This window comes from Chiloscyllium plagiosum, chromosome 7 (assembly GCF_004010195.1).
Source record: "Chiloscyllium plagiosum isolate BGI_BamShark_2017 chromosome 7, ASM401019v2, whole genome shotgun sequence".
Classification (NCBI taxonomy): Eukaryota; Metazoa; Chordata; class Chondrichthyes; order Orectolobiformes; family Hemiscylliidae; genus Chiloscyllium; species Chiloscyllium plagiosum.
In genome coordinates, this window is record NC_057716.1 from 75,795,626 (window position 1) to 75,822,099 (window position 26,474).

General features: G+C 39.3%; 1 protein-coding gene across 1 annotated transcript in view; it reads right to left on the reverse strand.

Annotated features, from left to right (window-relative positions):
• LOC122551717 (histamine N-methyltransferase-like) overlaps positions 1–2,886 on the reverse strand; it is a 38,831-nt gene extending 35,945 nt beyond the window's left edge. The window contains exon 1 of the mRNA XM_043694073.1: positions 2,719–2,886. Coding sequence (XP_043550008.1) covers positions 2,719–2,855 — 137 coding nt within the window. The 5' untranslated portion in view covers positions 2,856–2,886. The remainder of the gene's footprint in view (positions 1–2,718) is intronic.
• Between the last annotated feature and the right edge of the window lie 23,588 nt (positions 2,887–26,474).

Consider the following 26,474-nt stretch of genomic DNA (forward strand, 5'->3'; position numbering starts at 1 on the left):
AGGTAGATAGGATAGTGAAGAAGGCGTTTGGTATGCTTTCCTTTATTGGTCAGAGTATTGAGTACAGGAGTTGGGAGGTCATGTTGCGGCTGTACAGGACATTGGTTAGGCCACTGTTGGAATATTGCATGCAATTCTGGTCTCCTTCCTATTGGAAAGATGTTGTGAAACTTGAAAGGGTTCAGAAAAGATTTACAAGGATGTTGCCAGGATTGGAGGATCTGAGCTACAGGGAGAGGCAGAACTGGCTGGGGCTGTTTTCTCTGGATCGTCGGAGGCTGAGGGATGACCTTATAGAGGTTTACAAAATTATGAGGGGCATGGATAGGATAAATAGGCAAAGTCTTTTCCCTGGGATCTTGGAGTCCAGAACTAGAGGGCATAGGTTTAGGGTGAGAGGAGAAAGATATAAAAGAGACCTAAGGGGCAACTTTTTCACGCAGAAGATGGTATGTGTATGGAATGAGCTGCCAGAGGATGTGGTGGAGCCTGGTACAATTGCAACATTTAAGATGGGTATATGAATAGGAAGGGTTTGTAAGGAATTTGGATGGGTATATAAATAGGAAGGGTTTGGAGGGATATGGGCCGGGTGCTGGCAGGTGGGACTAGATTGGGTTGGGATATCTGATCAACATGGCTGGGTTGGACCGAAGGATCTGTTTCCATGCTGTACATCTCTATGACTCTTTAATCCCAAACTAAACTTGTCCCACCTGCCTGCTCCTGGTCGATATCTATCTAAACCTTTCCCATTCATGTATCCATCCAAATGTCTTTTAAACTTTGTAATTGTACCTCCATCCATCATTTCCTCGGGAAGTACATTCCACACGCGAACCACCCTCTGCATAGAGAATATGCATTTTATGACTTTTTAAAATCTCTCTTCTCTCACCTTAAAAATCTGCCCTCTAGTCTTGAAATCCCTCAGCATAGGGAAAAGGCAACTACCATTAACTCTACCTACACCTCTTATTATTTTATAAACTTCTATCAGGTCATCTCTCAACCTCCTGCACTCCATTGAAAGAAGTTCCAGTCTTTATAGCTTTTCGTTATCACTCAAAACCTCCATACTCAACAACATCCCGGGAAATCTCTTCTGAACTCTCTTGAGTTTAATAATATCCTTCCTATAACTGGGCAATCTGAACTGGACACAGTATTCCAGAAGAGTCCTCACCAACGTCCTGTACAACCTCAACATGACTTCCCAACTCCTATACTCAAAGGACTAAGCAATAAAGGTAAGCATTCCAAATAATTTTTTAAATACCGTGTTTACATGTAATGCAAACTTCAAAGAATTAAGTGCTTGCACTCCTCGGTCCCTCTGTTCTACAACAGTACCCAAGGCCCTACCATTAATTGTATAAGCCCCACCTTTGTTTTTTTTTGTACCAAAAGGCAATACCTCACATTTTTCCAGATCAAATTCCAATCTGCCATTTTTGAGCCTATTGTCCCATTTGATCAAGATCTCTTTGTAATCATAAACAAAAACCTTCACTATCTACTATGCCACCAATTTTGGTGTCATCCACAAACCTCCTAACCATGCCTTCCATGTTCCCATCCAAGCCATTTATATAAATGACAAACAAAAGAGGAACACAACCAATCGCTGTTGAACAAAGTCGGTTACATGCCTCCAGTCTGGAAAGCAACCCTCCATCATTACTCTCTGTCTCCTGCTGTTAAGTCAATTATGTATCCAATTGGCAAGCTCACCCGAATCCCACGTGGCCTAACTTTCCTGAATAGCCTATCATGCGGAACCTTGTCAAAGGCTTTACTAAGATCCAAATAAACAACTGTACCATCATCAATCTTTTTGATTACTTCCTCAAAAAAATTCAGTCAAGTTTGAGAGACATGATTTTCCTCACACAAAACCATGCTGATGATTCCTGCTCAATTTTTGCCTCTAAGTGACCATAAATCCTATCTTTTATAATCACTCCAGCAAGTTACTCACAACCAAAGTGAGACTCAAAGATCTATTGTTCCCTGGTTTTGCCGTACAAACTTTCTTAAACAACGTCAAGGTCAGAATATGGCTATTACAGAATGTAGATTACCTTTCTTCTCCTATACTATAGCTTCACAAATTTTCTACTCACAAAATAATTGCCAGTAGCCAAATTGTCCAATCTCCTATAAATATGGATAAGCTCCTTTGTCTTATGGGTGAGCAAATATCCAAATATGAATGTGGCTAGAAAGTGTATGATTAAAATGAAGATTGAAATCCTTCCTTCTCGCACCCCTCATTCATAACGCCTCAGGTTCCACATTCAGGTCAGTAAATTTCTCTTTTTATTTATTCTTCTGCTGACTGGCAATCCGAAGGCCTGATTTTTTCAACTTGCTTAAAGGCAAACCAATCTGACTTTTAGCATCATGCAGCCAAGTGTTTTAGTTTCCAATTTTGCTGGATAATATACTTTTGGCAAGAAATTTCTCTGTCTTACTGCCTGCTCTATTAAAGGGGAGTAGTCCTGATACTTCCAATCTCTATGCCTGAATTTGTGAGCCATCATCTTAATATTTTGAACAAGCATATCACCAACTATTGCAAGATGATGTGTGAATTTAGAAAAAGCATTACAAAGTAATGAACATAAATTTAAGGATAAGTACCTACTGAATAATAAAAAGACAATCCAGTTCATAGTCTGTTCTAATCCCTCAAGTTTGAGCGTGTCATCTTACCTGTTTATGATATCTGGTAGATCATTGTCAAAGAACTTTTTCATGCACTGATGTTCAGTGGAGCGTTCTAAAAAGAGTTGAAATGACTTCAAATACCGATCGTGAAATGAGGAGAGGGATTTCATCGATGACTCCATCTCTAGTTTCTTGCAGTTATGAAAGGTAACAGTTCAAATAACTGAGCTTTATTATCCAAAAAGAGGGTGTGTACATTACATTGACCTCCCTCCAGTATTGTTTGCTGTTGATGAAAATTACGTCACACAATGTATGCTGTGTTCAATGACCTTTCTCAACTTCATCTTACTGTCTTTGAGGCTTTTTTGGAGTAAACAGTCAACTATGTTTACTCAAAGAAATAGCTGATCAGCATTTCCTGTTGGAGCGACATCAGAGTGATCTGAACACATGGAACTAAACCCTAAGGGTATGTTAGTTCCAAAATATGTTTTCCTTACCATCCTTTGCATATGATTAGTTTATAAGTGCAGTTAAAGTTTATTCCAGGGGTGTGGTCCTGACCTTGCTACATGATGGCAATGTTTACCAGAATCAAAGGCAAATGTCAAAAAGCATGAGAAGTGAAGCCAGTGGCAGTACAGTGCTTTGATTTGCCAGACCCCAAAGGCTGAACTTTGCAAGGCAAACTGACTTTTGATCTAAGAGAACAGAACATGTTTGTAATTGACAGCAATGCAGACCATTTCTAAATCAGAAGTCAGTCAGCGAGCCAGTGAGACAGCAGGCACAATGGGGGAACAGTGGCACCCCGGCCATTGCTTCTTGTTTGTTATTACAGTAAACTTCCACCTCAGTGCTAATCCTGCATAGCCAGCAATACTGAATGCCATGCATCATGTAATTTGATTAACAAAGTGACCCGAGTGTCTTGACAGTAAGTCATTGAATGCAAAATGCCGATACAGCAGGCCAATAGGAGGCGGATTGTATGTTAGCCTTCATTACAGAAGACTTGGAGTTCAGGAATAGTAAAGTTTTGCTTTAATCACGTAGAATCTTGGAAGCTGGAGTACAGTGTGCAGTTCTTTGTTTCCTTAGCTGAGGACAGATATTTTTGTCATTGAGGGAGTGCAACAACAGGTTAGCAAATATGTCCCACTGGAAAAACTGGGGTTGTTTTTTCTCCAATTTAGAAGAATGGGAGGTGATCTATTTGGAACCTAAAAACCGATAGGGTAGTTGCTAGTAAGATGTTTCCCTTGTTTGAGGAATTCAGATCCAGGGAACACAATTTCAAAATAAGGAGAAAGCCACTTATGAACAAGAGAAGAGACTTTATTTCAAAGAGAGTCATGTGCCTTTGTAATTCTCTACAACAAAGAATTGTGTTTATTCAAGTACTATCAAAGTCATATTTGGTAGATTTCTAAATGCTAACAATGTCAAGGGGTATGGGGTGATGCAGACAAAATGTATTGAAGAGGATGATCAGTAATGATGACATTAAATGTCTGAGCAGCCTAGAAATATAGAAACATAGAAGATAGGAGCAGGAGGAAGCCATTCAGTCCTTCAAGCCTGCTCCACTATTCATCACGATCATGGCTGATCATCCAACTCAGTAGCCTAATCCTGCTTTCTCCATAATCATTGGTCCCACTTGCCCCAAGTGCAATATCTAGCTGCCTCTTGAATGCACTCAAAGTTTTGCCATCAACTACTTTCTGTGGCAATAAATTCCACAGGCCCTCCACTCTTTGGAGGAAGAAACATCTCTTCATCTCCATCCTAAATGGTCCACTCTGAATCCTCAAACTGTGACCCCTATTTCTGGATGAACCCAGTATCAGGAACATCAGTCCTGCGTTACCCCATGTAGTCCTGTTAGAATTTGACAAGTCTCTATGAGATTCCACATGTCTGAACTCCAGCGAAAACAATCCTAACCTAGTCAATGTTTCCTCATATGTCAGTCCCACCATCCCTGGAATCAGCCTGGTAAACCTTTTCTGCAATCTCTCGAGAACAAGAGCATCCTTCCTCAGAAAAGAACACCAAACCTGCACACAACTTTCTTGGTGTGGCCTTACCAAAGCCATGTATAACTGCAACAACACATCCCTGGTCCTGAACTCGAAATCCCTCACAATGAAGGCCAACGTACCATTTGCCTTCTTAACCACCTGCTGCACCTGCATGCTTACCTTCAGCCACTGCTACACAAGGATACCCATGTCACGCTGCACGCTCCCCTCTCCTAATTTACAGCCATTCAGGTCGTAATCTGGCTTCTTGCTTTTGCTTCCAAAGTGAGTATTCTCGTATTTATCCAAATTATAGTGCATCTGCCATTGATTTGCCCATCACACAATCTGTCCAGGTCATGCTGAAGCAACTCTGCATCCTTGTCACAGTTCACCCTCCCATCCAACCTGTATCATCTACAAACATAGAGGTGTTACATTTTGTACCTTCATCCAAATCAATCTTATACATTGTGAATAGCTGGGGTCCCAGCACTGATCCCTGTGGCACCCACTAGTTACTGCCTGCCAGCTTGAAAAGGACCCATTAATTCCTCCTCTTTCTTTCCTCTCTGCCAACCTGTTTTCTGTCCATCTCCCAATCCCATGTGCTTTAATCTTGCCCAATAATCTCTTATGCAGGACTTTATCAAATGTTTTCTGAAAGTCAAAACATACCACATTGACTGGCTCCCCCTTGTTAACTATACGAGTTACATCTTCATAAAATTTCAACAGATTTCTCAAACATGATTTCCCCTTCATAAATCCAAATTGTTCTAATCTTTTCTTTTCCATAAGAATAGCCATTTTCAGGTAGTTTACCAAAACAGCAATCAAAGATTTCAATCTGAGTAAAGTTTAAAAATTGACTATTCTAGCTTGCAAATGTCAAAGAAATAGATGCTATCAAGGACAAAAAGAAATTTTCTTGGCGAACATGATAAATCCATAAGATGATTTCTGGTATGTTGATATCATGGTTAATGTTAAGGAAAATCATTGCATACTGAATACAGGGAGAGTGTATCCATTTTGTCAGATCAGTGGTTGAAACTTCAAGGTCTTCTGTTGGAAAGAATGACTAAACAAATCACTTGACAATGTGATGATGCCATGGCTTTAAGAGGTGCAGATTATCCTGTCTTTTTTTTAAAAAAGAGGTTTTATGTCAGAGGGATCTCACTATTTGTTGAAAGCTGATAAGTTAAACAGCTTGTGAAGTTTTTTTTTGGAAGTAGGAATACTGGAACCAGCCTGAATGGATGAAGTAAGCCTCCACAGAACCAGGACTTTTAGTTATGGTTTTCAGTAGCTGCTGGAGTCTTGATGCAGGATTTAGAAGCTGCAATGTATCTCCCCCGGTACTCTCTCTCTGTCAGAGTTTTCTGTTGATGTTTTTCCTCATGGACTGGAGAATTGCCTGTCAATCTATTTTACTGAATTTTGCCTTTTGCCAAGAGTGTGCTTGTGGGATGTTACTATATTAGAACAGTTAATTAATAGTAATTACTGTGTAAAATAGTTTGTTCAGCATTTCAATAGAGTTACAGCTAAGCTAAATATTTTATTTATTTTATTCTTTTGCTGCATTTTAACAGTAGTGTATTAATAAAATTTTGCTTCAAATATAGTTGTTTCACCAGTTAAATTGCATTTGAACTGCAACACAGTACACTTACCTTTAAGATGCGAAAAAGTTAGGGTCTAACTAATCCTTCTGAATATATTTTGAGGGGGTTTGATCTGGTCCATAACAACACCCAGGACCACTTCCAGCAATGAAGAATTTAATGTTTTACACCATTGGGGACAGAGCCTCTAGACAGTCCAGTACTTCCCAACCAAACAAAGGGAAACATACACATTATATACATTTGCTTTTAGCCAATCATGTTATTAATTGATTATATGCACCACCAAATCAGGTTAGTCATATAATTACGTGATCAGTCCATGGACAGCTGGTTCTTCCCATGATCTCATGAGGTTTACCAGACCTCCTTATCAATTATCCCTCAACCTATCCATCTTAATCAACCACATTCCAGGCTTAGCTCTGACATATACTGCCGTCCCTTGCTGACAGGAAGGGGAATTATTTTATCTGCTTTAAAAAGGATGTCCACAAGAATACAGTTAAATCACTTTATACTGTATACTTAATTTTTTTAACATATGACAAGTGGTTACAATTTAACTAATGGAGTTCAAACCCTTGCCTTCTATCCCATGATAAATACTGGACTTTGCACCAGCCTGGTATGGAGGGATTTTGTACTTGCTTAATCTTGTTACCTTGGATATAGTCCTTCCATGAAGGTTACAATTACTCGAGCTTATAATTTAACTTTACATATCAGACTATGGAAGTTGCTGCTTCAGCTAAAATTCTTCCCCAGCCATTTTCAGTCAGCCAACAGCCACTTTCAGCTATTTTATATTGCTTCATTCATGGGTAGCCCTAATATTTTCCAATACATTTTAATGGATACCAGAAAGCAGAATAAGCCTTAAAGCTAGATGTTAGCTATACTTGTATGCATTGAGACAGAGATTAATTATACCCTGTATGTCATTACCAATCAACATCATGGGAACTAATTAAACAGAGCTTCATGTAAAGCTTTGGACATTATTTGTTTTATCAGTTTTAAGAGATACAATTGACTCTTTCGCAGAAAACCAGATTTCATTGAAGACATGCCATTTCTGTCACCAAAGGAGAACGTTGCAGATCTTGCACTTTTGTTTGAAAAAAAAAATAGAAGAAGTAAGAGCAGAAAACACGAAGTCTGATGGCGACCAGTCATTACACAAAATTGTACATTGAGAGCAAGAAGATAAATAAAAAAAAGGGAGGACATCTCAGAGATATACAAGATAATCCAAGATGAGGATGTGAGCATGATTGTTAATGAATAAATTGCCTCTGTCTTCATAAAGTGAAATGATGCAGACATTGCAATTAAAAAGAAATGTGAAGTATTAGGTTTAATAACATGATGGAAGAGGAAGCATTGGAGAGACTTACATCCTTGAATGTGGTTAAATCACCAGAGAAGGTTAGATTGCACTCCAGGTTATGAAAGGAAACCCAGGAGGAACCCGCTGCAGGAGCCGTGAATCAGCAATAGGACCACTTCGTCGGTGCAGAAGTCGCCAGGGACCCAACCTCGTCCCCCCCTCTCTCCGAAGCTGGTGTCACGTGTGTACGCTGGGCTTACTTGAGTCTGCGCTGAGCTCACTTGCAACCAATGTCGGAACCAAGCTCTTTAAAAAGACGTAAGTAAAATAAAAGAAAACAAAAAGAAATGCAAAAGACATCGTCAATCTTATACAATTTTTTGGACCCCACACAATATGAGCTGATGACTCTGAAACGATACTTCAGTGTAATCATAACTTGGGGTTTCCGAATTTAAAACCTTCAAAATAAATCATTTCAATAATCTCAAATCCAACCAAAAATTTTACCTAAATTGCCATCTGTTAAAGAAACTTATGTCTGACAGTATCTATGGAGGGAAACAGTTAAAATTTCAAGTGTGATATGACATTTCAGGAGAACTGTTCACCCTGTTTCTCTCATCTCAGATGATGTCAGTCCTGCAGAGTTTCTCCAGAATTTTCCCTATTTAGCACACATTTGCAGCACCCACAGTATTGTGTGGGGACAGTAGAACAGATTATGAAAAATTGAAAACAATAAGATTGTAGTGGAGGGTGATTTTGACTTCCCCAACTTGACCCTTAATGCCAAGAGTTTAACTGAGGGGGAAGGGGGAACAGATTTATTAAATCTAGGAGAGTTTCTTGAAATAATATAATAATATAGCAGATCTTGTATGACCCCTTTTTTGTCTGGATAAAAAAAGGGGTCATACAAGATCTGCTATTGGGGAAGGAGCCTGGCTAGTGATCAATGGTGCATTTGGAGAAAAATGACCATAATTTTGTAAGCTTCAACTTACTTATGGATACAGATAAGTGGAGTCCTTGGGTGAAAGTAGTGAATTGGAGGAAGGCTAACTACAACAATATTAGTAGGAACTGGGGAATGTAGATTGGCAGTCGCTGTTTGAAGGTGAATCCACATCAGTCATGTGGGAATCTTTGAAAGGCCAGTTGATTAGAGTTCAGGGTCAATGTGTTCCCATGAAAATGAAGGATAAGGATGGCAAGATTCAGGAACTTTGTATAACAAGAGAAATTGTGAGCTTAATCAAAAAGAAAAAGAAAGCATATGTAAGGTTGAGGAAATTAAAGACAGACAGAGCTCTCAAAGAGCGTTAGTAGTGGTTTGGAAAAGTCTTTACAATTGCCATTTTTCAGCACCAACGCACTGGTGTAATGATGTGGTTTCTACATAACATAGCACTGCCAAATGTTTTGATATGATTTTATCTGCTATAAATTTTCAGCTATACATCATCTCAATTCTGTAATTACAGCAGTTACAGAATTATATGTCTATGACTGCAGCTGTTACTGAAAGTAAGCTGAGCGTCTTTATATACAAATGTCCCATGTCATGAGGTCATCTACCTGTCTGAAAGTACATGGCTTTTCTGGTCTGGCATCTAAGCGATGGTGCAATCATAGGTATCACTTCCAGGGCTCGTATTTGTTCCCCATCCCTAATGGATCTTGTGAAGGAAGTGGTAGGTTGCCCTCTACATCTGTTGCAGTCCATGTGATATAGGTACACCTACAGCGCAGCTCCAGGATGTTGGCGCGAGCAAAATAAAGGAATGCTGGTATAAATCCAAGTCAACATGGCATGCGTGATTTGGTGGGAACTTCTAGGTCATTATGTTCTGATGCATCTGTTTACCTCGCTCTTCAGGGTGCAATAGGTTGTGAGTTTTGGTAAGTAAAAACAAGGACTGCTAATGCTGTAAACCAGAGTCTAGATTAGAGTGGTGCTGGAAAAGCACAGCATCCGAGGAGCAGGAAAATTGACATTTCTGGGTGCTCCTGATGAAGCGCTTTTGCCCGAAACGTCGATTTTACTGTTCCTCAGATGCTGCCTGACCTGCTGTGCTTTTCCAGCACCACTCTAATCTAGACTGTGAGTTTTGCTAGATATAACTAGACAAATTGCCCCTGTGCAGTGGAGTGTGAATGTATATTTGAGACAATGGATTGAATGCAAGTTCAGGTAAAGTTTTACAAAAGATCACGAATTCCTTTGAACATGGTTTAAAACAAAACCATAGAAGATAATAATTCACAATGATCAACTTATTGTTGCTGAAAAGTTGTTACCAGCCATCATTACATTGGTTAATACAAACTATTGGTTTTATGATCAATCAAAAGGATTGTGATGTTCACACATAGAGACTGCAGGAAATAGATCAAAGGTATGTTGAGAAGTTAAATACAGGTGATAACATGGTGTATAGAGATATATTCTCTCTTTTTGCAGATTTGCTCTGGATTAATTCCTCATTATGATGTAAAATTTTTAGATGTTTGGATTGAATTTTATCTAATATTTCAAAGTCTATTATGACTGATTATTATTGTTTCAGAAATCTTCTGCATGACTCTTCATGAATATATTACTGTGCAACTTCAATAGGAGTATGTAAACAGTATTAAAATTAAAGAGATTTCAGTTGTTTTTTAAACTGCTTACCTTTTGATATGAACTTCCTTTACATTTCAAAACAATTTTCCCTGAACTGTAAGAACTGTAATGTTTGAAAATCAATCCCAACTAATTGAGTTTTCATTGTATTTTTCAATTAGCTCATAAATATATTTGTTTCAATATAAGCAGAAGAATGAACACATTACGATAAGTCAATACACTGTAGACCTCTGCTTTATCATGAAAAATGCACTGTAGAGCAAAATTGCTTTGCTTTTTTGAACAAGTGACTCCATCTCAAATTTGGAGTGAGATTGAGGATCCTGGCAACTGATGGGTAGATAACAGCATTCTTTACGCAAAGTCAAATATATTTCTGTTACTATTCTATGAATTTGACATTGTTTGTTTGCTGCCCACACTGTTTTAGCTGCAACAACAGCCACAACTCCTGCACTCTACAGCAACAGCTACAAAAGAGGTGATCACTTTGATAACATTGTACCACAGGCCCCCAATAGTCAGCAGGAGATTGAGGAGCAAATATCTCAGGAGATCACAGCTCCAAAACAATAGGGTTGTAACAGTTAAGGATTTTAACTTTCCTAACATCGACAGAAACTGCTATAGTTTTAAGGGTTTGGGTGAAGAAAAAAATTGTTAAGTGTATTCATGAAGAATTTATCATACAGCATGTAGGTGGCCCTACTAGAGAAGGGGCAAAACCTGACCTCGGCTTGGAAGATAAGGCAGGGCAAGTGACAGAAGTGTTAGTGGAGATGCACTTTAGGACCAGTGACCCTAATTTCATTAGGTTTAAAATAACTGTGGAAAAAGGTAGTTTTGGTCCACAATTTAAAGTTCTAAATTGAGGCAAGGCCAATTTTGATGGTCTTAGGCAGAAACTTTCAAAACGTTGATTGGGGGAGGCTGTTCTCAAGCAAATTGACTTCTGTTAAATGGGAGGCATTCAAAAGTGAGTTTATGAGGGTTCAGGACCAGCACGTTCGTGTTAGAGTGAAGAGAAAAGCTGGCAGGTGTAGGGAGACCTGGATGACTAGAATTATTGAGGCCTTGGTCAAGAAAAAGAAGAGTGGCATATGACAAGTATAGGCAGCTGCGATCAAGTGAATTTCTTGAGGAGTAAAGAGAGTGTCAGAGTACCCTTAAAAGAGAAATCAGGAGGGTTAAAAGGGGAGTCAAGATTGCATTGGCAGATGAGGTAAATGAGAATCCAAATAGATTCTACTTAAGCAAGAAGGGAGATAATGAGGCCTCTTAAAGTTCAAGAAAGTCGTCTGTGTGCGGAGCCACAAGAGATGGGTGAGGTCTTAAATGAATATTTCTCATCAGCATTTACCATCAGGGAAGGTATGGATGCTAGTGAACTTGAGGAAATAAATAGTGATGTCTTGAAGAGAGTCCACCTTATAAAAGAGGAAGTATTGGAAGTCTTAAAATGCATTAAGGTAGCTAAATCCCAAGGACCTGATGAAGTGTATCCCAGGACTTTATGATAAGCTAGGGAGGAAATTGAGGGGTCCCTGGTGGAGATATTTTTGTCATCAACAGCCACAAGCCAAGAGCCTGAAAATTGAAAGGTGGCCAAAGTTGTGCCATTACTTAAGAAAGGTTGCAGGGAAATGCTTGGGAACCTAACATCTGAAAGCCTAACATCTGTGGTAGGTAAGTTGTCAGAGGGGAATTTGAGAGCAGGATATACAGGCATTTGGAGAGGCAACAACTCATTTATGATAGTCTGCATGTCTTTGTGCATTGGAAATTGTCTCTCAAGAATTTGATTGAAGTTTGTAGGTGTGACCAAGGAAGTAGATGAAGGCAGTATGGTAGACATTGCCTATGAGAGTCTGGAATGCGCTGCCAGAGGTAGAGGTGGAGATGAGTACAATTTCATAATTTAAGAAACATTTGGACAACTACATGGTTGGGATAGGTGTAGAGGGATATGGACTAAATGCAGGCAAATGGGCCCAGTTTAATTGTGAAAACTGGGAGGCATGGGCAAGTTGGGTCAAGGAATCTGTTTCCATGCTATAAACCTCTATCACTCTAACAATGCTCACATTCAATTTGGCCAGTGGAGTTATTTTAAATTTACTCAGAGTCAGTAAATACATCAGTGCTGTTGAGGTACAGATCCTCTGCTATTCACAGTAAAGAGCATTCAGCATTGAATTTTATCAGTTAATCATCTAGCATTAAATTATGCATTTTCATGTTCTTAATCAGTTGGCTAGTTAATTATTTTCTGCAGAGTATTATAGCCTCCCCATCCTGTGTTTTATATTTAGTGTCTTGGAATCTTTTCCTTCCTTTCATTTTAATTCCTTTTAATTCATCTTAATTCCTAAATGTTTAGATGAAAAGAGATGATTTTATTATGCAAATTTCTGCAAATAGCAGTAATTTCTAATTTGAAATATTAATGTAAATATACCCTTAAACATGTTGTGTTAAATACAATTTTCGAGGAAACAATTTATTTGTTTTCAATGTTAGCTAATATAGGCAGCATGGTGGCACAGTGGTTAGCACTGCTGCCTCACAGCGCTAGAGACCTGGGTTCAATTCCTGCCTCAGGCGACTCTCTGCATGGAGTTTGCACATTCTCCCTGTGTCTGTGTGGGTTTCCTCCCACAGTCCAAAAATGTGCAGGTTAGGTAAATTGGCCAAGTTAAATTGCCTGTAGTGTTAGGTGAAGGGGGGAATGGGTCTGGGTGGGTTGCGCTTCAGCAGGTCAGTGTGGACTTGTTGGGCCGAAGGGCCTGTTTCCACACTAAGCAATCTAATGTAAAAAAAAATTCAGGAAATAATACTGCATTAATTACTGAGAATAAAACATTTTCAACATTAATGTATGAAGGAATTGAAAATATATAATGGAGGAAATTTGATATCAGTCCATCAATTGTACCTGCAAATCTTCAGATAGTTGACTTTGTTCCAATCTCTCCTTGCCAGGCATTTTGGCACCTACCCCCGTCCAAAAAGAGACATTTCTGTGCACACAAATAGGATTACCATTAATTAATATCTCTTTTTTGTGTCGTCAGGTTTTTCTGGAGTCTTTACTTTCTAAAAAATCTACTGTTGGAGCTAATGGCCCAGAACTCTTTATTTTCAGAAAAAGATTTATTTCTGCTCATTTCCAGATTTCTGTATTTACTCATGTGACTCTGACAGCATTGTTACATCATCTTCATGTGTGTTTTTGATGTTAATCTCCTTACCCTCCACCACCCAAGACTTTCTCACTATCCTGTTCATATTCTATCTATCTTCGTCACCCTGCTGTGATTCTGAATCTATTTTTAAATTGAGCATATCCTTGATTGTCTCATCCCTTGATTCAAGTGTTCTTCTCTCAGGTGGCTGTAGAGGTTATTGCAAAGTTTTCTTCTTCTGTTTGGTAAATCTAAGCTTCTGTCGGCCTTCTATTTAACAGTATTAAACATCACCGTTTCATTTTATGATACCGTCTGTTTCAATCATGTGCAAGTTCTATTGTGTTATTTTTTTCAAAAATTGTTCCTTTTGTGTTTGTATCTAAGCCATACTCTCCTGCTGGGCTTTAACCCTGGTAACTTGCATGCTGTGAGTCTGTTTTTGAATTTAAGCCTAGCTGCACATTTTTTTTCCTCTCCGTATCTTACTCTCTCGTGGTTGTTCATGAAATCTTAGGTTTGACATTCATATCGGATAACTATGTAATAAAATGGAAGTTGTTGACTTACGGTCAAAAAATTGTACAGCATGGAAACAGACCGTTCAGTCCAGGTTGTCCATGCTGACCAGATATCCAAAATGAATCTGGTTCTATTTGCCAATATTTGGCCCATATCCCCTGAACCCTTCATGTTCGTATACCCAACCAGATGCCTTTAAATGTTGTAATTGTACCAACTTCCACCACCTCCTGTGGCAGCTCATTCACACATGCATCATCTTCTGAGTGAAAATGTTGCCTCTTAGATCCCTTTTAAATCTTTCCCCTCTCACTTGAAACCTATTCCCTCTAGCTTTGGACTCCCCTACCCTGGAGAAAGGCCCTTGCATATTCACCCTATTCATACTGCTCATGATTTTATAAACTCCAAAAGGTCACCCTCTGCATCCCATGCTCCAGGGAAAATATTCTCAGCCGATTCAGGCTTTGCCTATAGCTCAAGCTGTCCAACCCTGGCAGTATGCTTCTAAATCTTTCTGAACACGTTCAAGTTTATTAACATTTTTCCCATAGCAGAGAGACCAGAATTGTATACTGTATTCCAAAAAGTGGCTAAACCAATGTCCTTTACAGCCGCAACATTACCTCCCAATTCTCATACTCAGTGCACTGAGTAAAGGCAATCTTACCAAATAGATTCTTCACTACCCTGTATAGCAGTGACTCTGCTTTCAAGGAACTATGAACCTGCAAACCCAAGGTCTCTTTGTTTGGAAACATTAAGCAGCACCTTGCCAATAAGTGTATAAGTCCTACCCTGATTATCCCTACTAAAATGCAGCACCTCACATTTATGTAAATTGAACTCCATCTGCCATTCCTTGGTCCATTTGCTCATCTGAGCAAGGTCCCCTTGTACTCTGAGGGAACCTTCTTCGTTGTCCATTACAGTATCAGTTTTAGTGTCATCTGCAAACTTACTAACTATTTTCACATCAAAATCATTTATATAAATGACAAAAAACAGTGGACCCAGCACCAATCTTTATGGCACACTGCTGATCACAGGCCTCCAGTCTGAAAAGCAATCAATCTTGAATAGTAAATGAAGGAGTTTTTTTTTGCACATGAATAAATCCATCCTCCACAGACGTGATGGAAAAGAAAGTAATTAAAAAGATTGCCTTTACTCAAAGTTAAAGATCCCCAACAAAATTTACTACATAATCTAACAGGTTGGCATTGGAATACGGAAAAGAAAAGATACATGAAGACCATCTTGATGTCTGTTCTTCCATGAACATTTGCTTTTTCGTGCATGAATAACCAATTTTGTTTCTTACGTTTAACTTGTCTAATATTTTGAACTGTTTTCAAATTGTCAATAGCCTGTAAGTGGTCCAATAATGTTTCATACACAGTCCTGACAACAAATCAGTTCCAAGTCAACTATTTTGTTTCATTTTCATAAGCGCTGCCAGTCTATAGAGATCATAAATAAACAAATCCATGCTTTCACCTGTCCTTGTTTTTGATCTATTTAACTTTGCTGATAATTAAATTTTGAAGAATGGTATGAAATGAACTGAATGCTCATTTTAACTCTTTACACAAATCAGGAAGTTTTACAAAGCTTCTGTCTTACCAATGTGTCATTCATAGTCGTGAACACCACAGCAGATAATGTGCAGTCCTGGTCTTTCTTATCCAAACCTGAATTAGTTCTGTACCTGGTGAACATTTTTTTTCCAAGTTTCCATTTTGCAATAGCTGGATTAATCAATGGCTGGATAGATTATGGATGTGGTAGTGTGGATTCCATGTTTCTTTTGAACCCTGGATGTCCTCCTGCCTCTGTTGTCACTTCATCACTGCTCATAGCTTCAAGCCTTGCTCACTTGTTCTTCAGTTCTGTGTTCCAACTTCCTTCTGCCGCATGTGGGATCTTGCAGCATCTTGGTGGGACTTTGGATATTTTGTGTTTCCCCTATTAATCTCAAGATGGTCTTCATGTATCTTTTCTTTTCCGTATTCCAATGCCAACCTGTTAGATTATGTAGTAAATTTTGTTGGGGAACTTTAACTTTGAGTAAAGGCAATCTTTTTAAAAGAGAAGAAAATGAGCCCAGATATCTGCTGCTGGTGACTGGGTTCAAAGGTAATTACTAATCTAAGGAATATGTTAAATATTTTGTCAAGCGAGTATTGCTTTATTCAGGGCTGATAGCTGACTGGATCCTGAGTTGGTCAATCAAGGGAATACTGATGCTAACCAGCCAACCAGAAAGAATATTGATTTTTACAAAAGAGAAAATTGTTCTGACTAGATGTTGGCAGGTGTAATGTCAGTTTTGGACTGGCTGTTCTATGTTTTATTCTCCCTAGTTTTATTTCCAGTTAAAGAATTATTGAAAATCTGAGAAAAGAATATCAGTTTATCAGAAATAAGTAAATACTTATGGACATATATGTGCCTGTGAACTGCTCAGTATCCAAGGACTGGATAAAGGGCTGGCACCATCATATGAATCTGATTGGTTGATATGACATATTAAAATTGTTTTCTTTCTAATTTGTCCCTTAACTTTGTCTGTCTATCTATCTTTTTACGTGTGATTGGCCACATATGATCACAGAAGGCTGGATTTAGACCATAGGTATTACTTAGATTATCTTGTTGCTTAGCTTTATCCTGCTAAAGTTACAGTATTAACAATAATTTGTTAATTTTTATCTGTAATAAACTTGGGGTCCAAGATCTGTTAATCATAAAGAAATGTTGGAAACAATTGGACAATTTCGAGAGTCATTGAATATTAATTTCATGATGTTGTGAATCCTGTGACAATAAGGGTGATTTGGTTTGTCTTCCTATCCCTGGTCATAATAAGAGCTAAGGAAACACACGTTATAGCACAACTGGCTGTAGGTTATTGTATTCTTGCAGAGTGTGAATTATTGGTTCCTTGGAAATCAGGTGTATATTCTGAGGACCTAAGTAATGGTGTCTGTGAGAAAATCTATAGCTGATCTGGAAGAGAACAGGAGCTGAATTCAAGAAAATAATTGAACAAGATCTTGGGATCCTAAAGGTGAGATGTAGAAGCACCCTTTCAGATAGTGCCTCATCATGGGGATCCAGATGGTTGTAGTCTAGTGTGCCCTCCAACGATTTCACTACACAGCTAAATAGAGCTGTTGGAAAAGGAAAGTTCAGATAACTGACATTGTACTTTTCCTACTCCTCCACCAAGATGTCAGATGTTGACCAGTAGCTACTCACCTATCTACCAGCATATTTGGCAGTATATCATATCCATCTGACTGATCCTAAGCCAGTCCCATTGTCAAAATGCTAGTTGATTGTCACAGAGCAGATATATCTATGTTTCCTTAGGACTTGTGATCAGTACTTTTTGTGATGAAAGTGTTACTTGCTTTCTTATGTAATTCCCTGGATTCTGTGAGCCAATAAACAATATCATGCAAAAACAAGGTTTTGTGAGTTTAGAAATTAAGTCTATTTATCCTCACAAACCCTGAATTAAATGAGACATCTCAGCCACACCTTCACACATACAATCTCTCACACACAGATCAGATAGAAATGAAGGACACATAAAGGCAAACATTTTTCTGCCAGTTTCTATCCAGATTTTTTAAAAAGAAATTGATTGAATGTTCAGAATATATGAGAGTATGAGACAATACATTCACTGCTTTTCTGTCTTACAATTTTGACATGTCATTCCAGGAAATTCTCCTCCATATTGAATACAATATAATGAGAATTTCAATTTGAGAATCAGATTTCTTTAAGCTAACACCATGAATGTAACTACTGTGCAAATATTATTGGAGAATCTAATTCCACCTCCCATGCTAAGTCAATTTCCAAGTGAAGGTTTTCATAAGAAAATTTCTTTTGCCATGTAATTTCAGCAATTTCTGTTTCAAACTCAAATTTGATTTGTTTCTTTGATGTAACATTTATTTAAGGAATTTAGAAAAATCTTATGGATAAGTTTTAACATTGGTTGATTCAGAAGTTAACAAATTAGTTTTTGCAGGGAGAAAATGCAATGTTAGTTGCAATTCTGAAATCAACATAAAGATGTTGTTGGTTTTGCCAGTAGCATTATATTCCTTTGCTTCATCTGTGGGTTTTTGCTTATTGCCTTGGAACTATATGATACATTGGAAGTCCTGAGCAGATTTCTATGGTTACAATGGTAACAACATTGCCACAGCTATTTGCTGGAGCCTCAAACCAATTGCATGCACATCAGAGCTGTCATCCTTTTATAGATCCCCCATAAGGATTATTCTTGCGCTTTCTACAGAATAAAATACAGGGGTTCCAACAACATTCAATACTTGACCTTTTTCTTAAATATTACAGTAAATACATATATTTATAAAGAAATAATGGTTACTGCAAGGCCTACCTGAACCACTTCCTACCCTCAGCATGTTCCCTTTACTACAAATAAAGAAAGCCTTTATTTTGAACATACATTAAGTGATGTAAAATGACATTTCTCATAACATTGTAAATCTCTATTTTAACATTCAAAGGATTAGCAGTTGATTTACACACCTACAAAGCAAAATGTATCAAATTGTGCAAACTATGCTACCAATTAGGAACAGGAAATTAGTCTGAGTTTTGCAATAGTAATGTAGTGAATCTTGAGCATCTATTATTACTCATCAGAAATTAATTGCAATGGAGATCACACTTACACTTAAAATGGAAATCCAAAACATTCCTGTTACTGATTCTGTGCATTAGGAAATGCTGCATTATTAAGGTCGTTCAATAATGCAGTAAGTTAGAAATCATTTAATGGATGAAAATAATATTTTATTCTCAGTTTTCTAGTAAAATGCCTCAAAAACAAAGAACAAAGAAAATTGACAGCCCAGGAACAGGCCCTTCGGCCCTCCAAGCCTGAGGCTAAATAAAAAAAGTTATGCCTTTTTTATTTAGGTGTAACTGAAATTTTACTAGCTTACTACACTTGCACTTAATTGCCAAGCAGCATCACTAAAACTGTAGATTTAATCTTGTATTTGTTGAATTCAATTTTTTCTTTATGCCAAGAAAATCAACATACATTTTACTTTTTGAAGGTTATGAAGTTTTAGCTTCCACCTTCGTCCCTTGGCTATGTCCCAACAATTTATTCCATGATCTGTAATAGTTAAATCTTCTTCCATGTCCAGCTTTTTCACCATTTCTTCATGCTCAAATTGTTTTAATTATAACTCAATATTAACTGGTTCCAATGTTTCACTATCCAAAGCATCTGATCCCTCCTTTAGATCCATTAAGCCAAAACATTGTGCAATCCTTCAAATATTTCTGCCTACTTAGCTTTCATAGGAAATTCTACTTCTAATCTATATGTCAGTGAAATCAACCTGACGTTTATGGTCTCTTTTTATTCTGTCAAGGACAACTCTGCTACCTGCTGGAAGTCTTTGAGAGTTTCTATTACCAACATAATTTGGGTAGAAATGATGTGCAAGAGAATGGGGAAAAAACAGGATATTGACAGTAAGTCATTCACTTACTTAAGTAGCTGCACCGCAATTCAAGCTCTTTCTTCTCTTTTCCTTCTTGTCATTTTTTACTTACCTTCTGGAGTTCTGGAAAAAGAAATAGCAGAGTCAATGTCATATGGGGAGCATGTGGCTGTAAGTCTCGAGCGGTGTCGACTGGAAGCCTGGTGCGTGGAAGTAACTGAGAGCCCAGAGCAGTGTCGGCTGGAGGTCCACATCGTGAAGTCGCTGTAGGGCCCGGAGCAGTGTTAGATGGAGGCCCAGTGCGTGAAGTGGCTGTGGGCCTGGAGCAGTGCCAGATGGAGGTCCAGTGCGTGAACTGGCTGTGGGCCGGGAGCAGTATCAGATGGAGGTCCAGTGCATGAAGTGGCTGTGGGCCCGGAGCAGTGTCAGATGGAAGTCCAATGTGGGAAAGTGGTTGTGGGCCTGGAGCAGGGTCAGATGGAAGTCCAGTGTGGAAAAGTGGCTGTGAGCCCAGAGCAGGGTCAGATGGAGGTCCAGTGTGTGAAGCGGCTGTGGGCCTGTAGCAGTGTCAGGTGGAGGTCCAGAGTGGGAAAGTGGCTGTGGGCCTGGAGCTATCCCTTATCAAAACTGCCAATCCCCCTCCTCTCTTGCCTCCCTTTCTATTCTTCCTGTAGCATTTGTATCCTGGAACATTGAGCCACATTTGTGTAATTGCTATGATATCCCAGTCTCATGTTTCTAACCATGCCCTGAATTCATCTGCCTTCCCTGTTAGGCCTCTTGCATTGAAATAAATGCAGTTTAATTTATCAGTCCTATCTTGTTCTCACCTGACCATTTAGATTAGATTCCCTACAGTATGGAAACAGGCCCTTTGGCTCAACAAGTCCACACCGACTCTCCAAAGAGTAACCTACCCGGGCCCATTCACCTACCCCTATATTTACCCCAACTAATGCACCTAACACTATGGGAAATTTAGCATGGCCAATTCACCTGACTTGCACATCTTTGGATTTTGGGTGAAAACAAAAGCACCCTGAGGAAACCCACACTGACACAGGGAGAATGTGCAAACTCCACACAGAGAGTTGCCCGAGGGAAGAATTAAACCCGTGTCCCTGGCACTGTGAGGCAGCAGTGCTAACCACTGAGCCACCATGCCGCCCACAAGCCTGCTTCTTTTCTCAACTGTACCATCCTCAGATTGATCCCTTCCCTCAGTATCTACCTGTTTTCCACCCCCGCTCCTTACTTGTTTAAGTCCTCCCAAGCAGCTCCAGCAACTCTCCCTGCCAGTGAATTCATCCCCTTCCAATTCCAGTGCAATCCATCCTTCTTGTACAGGTCACTTCTACCCTAGAAGCAATTCCAATGATATAAAAATGTGACTTCTTCTCCCATACACCAGCTCTTCAGCCACACATTCATCTGCTCTGTCCTCCTATTCCCACCCTCACTAGCTCGTAGCCCTGTGAGTAATCTAGATAGTAGTACCATTCAGGATCTCCTTTTAAAATTCCTGCCTAACTTTCGATATTCTCCATTCAGAATCTTATCCTTTTCCCTTCCCATATCATTGGTACCAATGTGTCCATTAGCCTCCTGCTGGTTCCTAACTGAACAGAATTGATCACTTGGAACCCGATCCCTTGTGAACATGCATTGATATTTGAACTCTAGTAATCTTGGGGTCTTCACAAATTATCCAATTTTATTGTCTGATGAACTCAGTTGAACGGGAAAAATTGACTAGGTTTCTGTATATAAAAAGGAATCACTATTTGTTGCACATAGATCTGAGTCAGCCAAGGCTCCCTGATTGGATTAGGTTAACAGCCTCAATCAGGGAGCTCATATTCTGAGGTTCACTCAGGTGACCTTGTTGCAATCATTCCATACCTTACCTCCAACTCTAAATCTGGGTATGTAGATCTGTTGTAGATATTCCAGTGTTCAGAACATTTAAAAAGAACAGGGAGGATGAAAAAAGGGGAGGTGGTGTAGCATTGCTAATCAGAGAGTGCATCACAATTACAGAAATGAAGGTTGTTGAGGAAGGTTTGTTGACTGAATCAGTATGGGTGAAAGTTAGGAACAGTAAGGGAGCAGCCACCTCATTGGGGGTTTCTACAAATCCCTAAAAGCAGTAAGGAGATTGAAGAACTCACAGACGGGCAGATTTTGGAAGAATGCAGATATAGCAGGGTTGTTGTTATGGGTGACTTCAACTTTCCCAATATGGACTGGAAACTCCTTAGTTCAGATGGTTTGGATGGAGCCATTCTTGTCAGGTGTGTTCAGGATGGTTTCCTTACTCAGTATGGAGACAGGCCAATGAGGGGAGAGGCCATTTTGGATTTGGTGCTCGGCAATGAGCCAGGACAGGTGTCAGATCTCGTGGTGAGAGAACACTTTGGTGACAGTGACCACAACTGCCTCACATTTACCATAGCCTTGGGAAGGGAAAGGAGCAGTTACCAAGGGAAGATATTTAACTGGGGAAAAGGAAATTATGATGCTATCAGACAGGAGTTGAGAAGTACAGAATGGGAGCAATTGTTCCACATAAAGGGCGCAGCAGACATGTGGAGACTATTTAAGGAGCAGTTGTTGTGAGTGATGCACAAATTTGTCCCTCTGAGATAGGTAAGAAAGGGTAAGATTAAGGACCCTTGGATGACGAGAACAGAGGAGCTTCTCATCAAAAGGAAGAAGGAATCAAGGATCTAGCACAGCTTTCAACAATTACAGGTTTACTAGAAAGGTGCTCAGAAATGGACTGAGGAGAGCCAGGAGGGTGCACAAAAAAAGGCTTGGCAAGAAGGATTAGAGAGAACCCAAAGGCATTTTACTCATACATGATGTATAAGACAATGATCAGGGAGAAGGTAGGACCGATCAGGGATAGAGTAGAGAACTTGTGCGTGAAGTCTGAGCAGATAGGGGAAGCTTTAAATGAGTTTTTTGCTTTGGTTTTCACTAAGGAAAGGGACCTTGTTGTGAATGAGAATTTTGAGGAGCTCAGAAATAGGCTTGAACAGATCAAGATTGATGAAGTTGATGTGCTGGAAATTTTGGCAAACATTAAGATTGATAAGTCCCTATGGCCAGACCAGATTTATCCCAGGCTGCTCTGGGAAGCGAGAAACGAGGTTGCTAAGCCACTGCCGAAGATCTTTGCTTCCTCACTCTCCACAGGAGTCATACTAGAGGAGTGGAGGGAGGCAAATGTTGTTCTTCTTTTCAAGAAGGGGAATAGGGAAATCCCTGGCAATTACAGACCAGTCAGACTTATGTCTGTGGTCAGCAAGGTTTTGGTAAGAATTCTGAGGGATAGGATTTATGACTATTTGGAAAAGCATAGAGTGATTAAAGACAGTCAGCATGGCTTTGTGAGGGCAGGTCAAGCCTCACAAACCATATTGAGTTCTTTGAGGAGGTGACAAGACAGGTCGACGAAGGTCGAGCAGTGGATGCAGTGTATGTGGACTTCAGCAAGGCATTTGATAAGGTTCTCCATGGTAGGCTCATTCATAAAATCAGGAGGTATGGGTTACAGGGAAATTTGGCTGTCTAGATTTAGAATTGATTGGCTAACAAAAGGCAGAACCTGGTTGTAGATGGAAAGTAAGCTGCCTGGAGGTCAGCGGTGAATAGTGTCCCATTGGGCTCTGTTCTTGGGCCTCTGCTTTTTGTAGATTTTAAAAATGACTTGGATGAGGAGGTTGAGGGTTGGGTTAGTAAATTTGCAGATGACACAAATGTTGGAGGTGCCATTGATAGTATGGAGAACTATTGCAGGCTGCAACACAACATAGACAGGATGCAGAGCTGGGCTGAGAAATGGCAGATGGAGTTCAACCTGGATAAATGCAAAGTGATGCATTTTGGAAGGTTGAACTTGAATGCTGAATACAGGATTAAATTAGGATTCTTGGCAGTGTGGAGGAACAGAGGGATCTTGGTGTTCAAGTGTATAGGTCCCTCAAAATTACCACCCAAGTTGATAGGGTTGTTAAGAAAGCATATGGTGTCTTGGATTTCATTAACAGGGTGATCGAGTTTAAGAGCCGTGAGGTTTTGCTGCAGCTCTACAAGATCCTGGTGAGACCACATTTGGAATATTGTGTCCAGTTCTGGTCGCCTTACTATAGGAACGATGCAGAGGCTTTGGCGAAGGTGCAAAGAAGGTTTACCAGGGATGCTGCCTGGACTGGAGGGTTTGTCTTACAAAGACAGGTTGACTAAGCTCGGACTTTTCTCTATGGAGAGAAGAAGGAAGAGAGGTTACCTGATTGAGGTATACAGGGTAATAAGAAGCATGGATAGAGTTCATCGCCAGAGAATTTAGAAAAGCAGTTACGTGGCAAAAGTCCACAGGATTCGATGAGAGCCTTCTGATCTCTGGTCTTGAAATTCCTTTCAGTTTTAGCTGAGGACCCAGGGCACTAGGTACACTAATTTTTCAATCTCTCAGCTCTGTTTCGAGTCAAGGACTTATAGTAAGTGGTGTGATGCGATCTTCACAGTGCTGATCGTAACAATTTCTTAGACTGTGCTAAGACTGAGTAATTTTAATTATAGGCACACTTATGAATTTTGCCTGGTCAAGTTTAAAAAAACTTGTTGAATGTAGGAACTACGCACCACAATTGCTGAAGTAGCAGAGGTATGAAGTTTTATTAAGTATGGAGTTGCCTGAGACATTTTAGAAAAACTGTGGAACTATTTGAGATGGATACATTAACAACATTTAAAAGGCATTTGGACAAGTACATGGGTAGGAAAGGTTTAGAAGAATATGGGCCAAGTGAAGGGAAATGGGGTTAGTGTGGATGGGCATTTTGAGCAGCATGGACCACTTTGGGTAAAAGGACCTGTTTCTGTGCTGTAGGCCTCTATGACTCTGAGTTTTCTGTGTGTGCTATTCATCTGTTAAAATTTTAGGTTTGCACAAGCTCCCTAAGATTAATGTTCATTTCAGAATATTTGTATTTTAGTATGTGCAAGCTTCCTGGATTTTCCTAAAACTTCTGCAAGAAAAAATATGGTAATGATGAGGATGTTAATTGTTATCCACATGAACTGTCAAATGTACAGTCTTTCTGGGAAGTGTTATGTGTGTAGTTGCGAATGCTACTCCTTTAAGAGAGCTTGACGGTCACCTGGAGGAGCAGAGCTTGGGTTCAGTCTGGAACTGGCTGTGAAGGTGTGAGTACTGTAAATAAAGTGATTCTGTTCAGATTTACAATTTGTCTACCTGGTATATAATTCCCGGTTCCAAAAGATGCACCAGTATAACAGGAAGTGAGGAGAAACGAGAACCACCCTTCAAACTGATTCATGAAATAAAATTGCATTCATTTATCGCAATGGATTCCGGTTCAGTCTTTATCAAATTAATACAAAGCAGGTTATTGAATATAATTTGAGGGCTTTTGGGTTGTTTAGTTAATGTAATGTCAGTTTCACAGTGCACATGTGCAAATAAATCAACCAAATTGAGGCTTCAAAACATAGTTTACTTTTGTTCTCCTATCCTCTTGCTTCACAAATTTAATAGCATTAAAATATTTTCTGCTCATCAAATAATTGCCAGCTGCCAAAGTGAGTGATGCTCCTGTATCTATTTGTAATCTCCTATGTGTCATGCATGAGGAAATATCTAAATATGGATGTAGCTAGAAAGTGTACAATGAAAATGAAAGTTGAAATCCTTCCTTCTCACACCCCTCATTCACAACTGCTCAGGCCAGTTAATTTCTCTTTTTGTTTATCATTCTACTGATTAGTAATCCTAAAATCTGGCCTTGTTAACTTTATTCAAGGAAAACCAATCTGACTTTTAACATCATGCAGCCAAGTGTTTAATTTCCAATTTTGCTGGATAATGTACTTTTGGCAAGAAATCTATCTTCCTGCTAACTACATTAAACAGAAGTAGTCCAATACTTCCCAAATCATGGGTGCTATGCCTAAACTTGTGAGTAACCATCATTTAACTTAGAACAAGAATGTCATCAATTATTGTCAGATGATGTGTGAATAAAAGAAAACCATTACAAATTAACTGAGCATAAATTTAAATATAGGTGTCTACTAAATAATAAAAAGACTATCCAGTCTATAGACTGTTGTATCATCAATAGTCACAGGTGATGTGCTGGACGATTGGAGGTTGGCAAACATCATGCCACTATTTCAGAAAGGTGGTAAGGAAAAACCAGGTAGTAATAGACTGATGAGCCTAACATTAGGGGTGGGCAAGTTGTTGGAGGGCATCCTGAGTGGCAGGATTTATAGATACTTGGAAAGACAAGGACTGATTTGGGATAATCAACATGGCTTTCTGTGTGGAAAATCATGTCATATTAACTTGATTGAGTTTTTTTGAAGTAACGAAGTGTATTATTAAGGCCAGAGCAGTGGATGTGATCTGTATGGACTTCAGTAAGGCGTTTGACAAGGTTCGTCATGGTAGACTGGTTAGCACGATTAGAGCACATGGAATACAGGGAGAACTAATCATTTGGATGCAGAACCGGCTTGAAGGTGGAAGACAGAGGGTAATGGCGGTGGGGTGATTTTTAGTTTGGAGGCCTGTAACCAGTGGTATGCCTCAAGGATCAGTCTGAGTCCACTGCTTTTCGTTAATTATATAAATGATTTGGGTGTCAACATCGGCAGTACAGTTAGTAAGTTTGCAGATGACACCAAAACTGGAGGGAAGAGGGTTAAATTGAGAGGGGAAAGATTTAAAAGGTACCTAAGGGCAACTTCTTTACATAGATAGAACATAGAACAATACAGCGCCTGTAATCTAATCTAATCTAATCTAATCTAATCTAATCTAATCTAATAGAACAATACAGCGCAGGACAGGCCCTTGGCCCTCGATGTTGCGCCAACCTGTGAACTATTCTAAAATTGTCCCCCTATACTATCC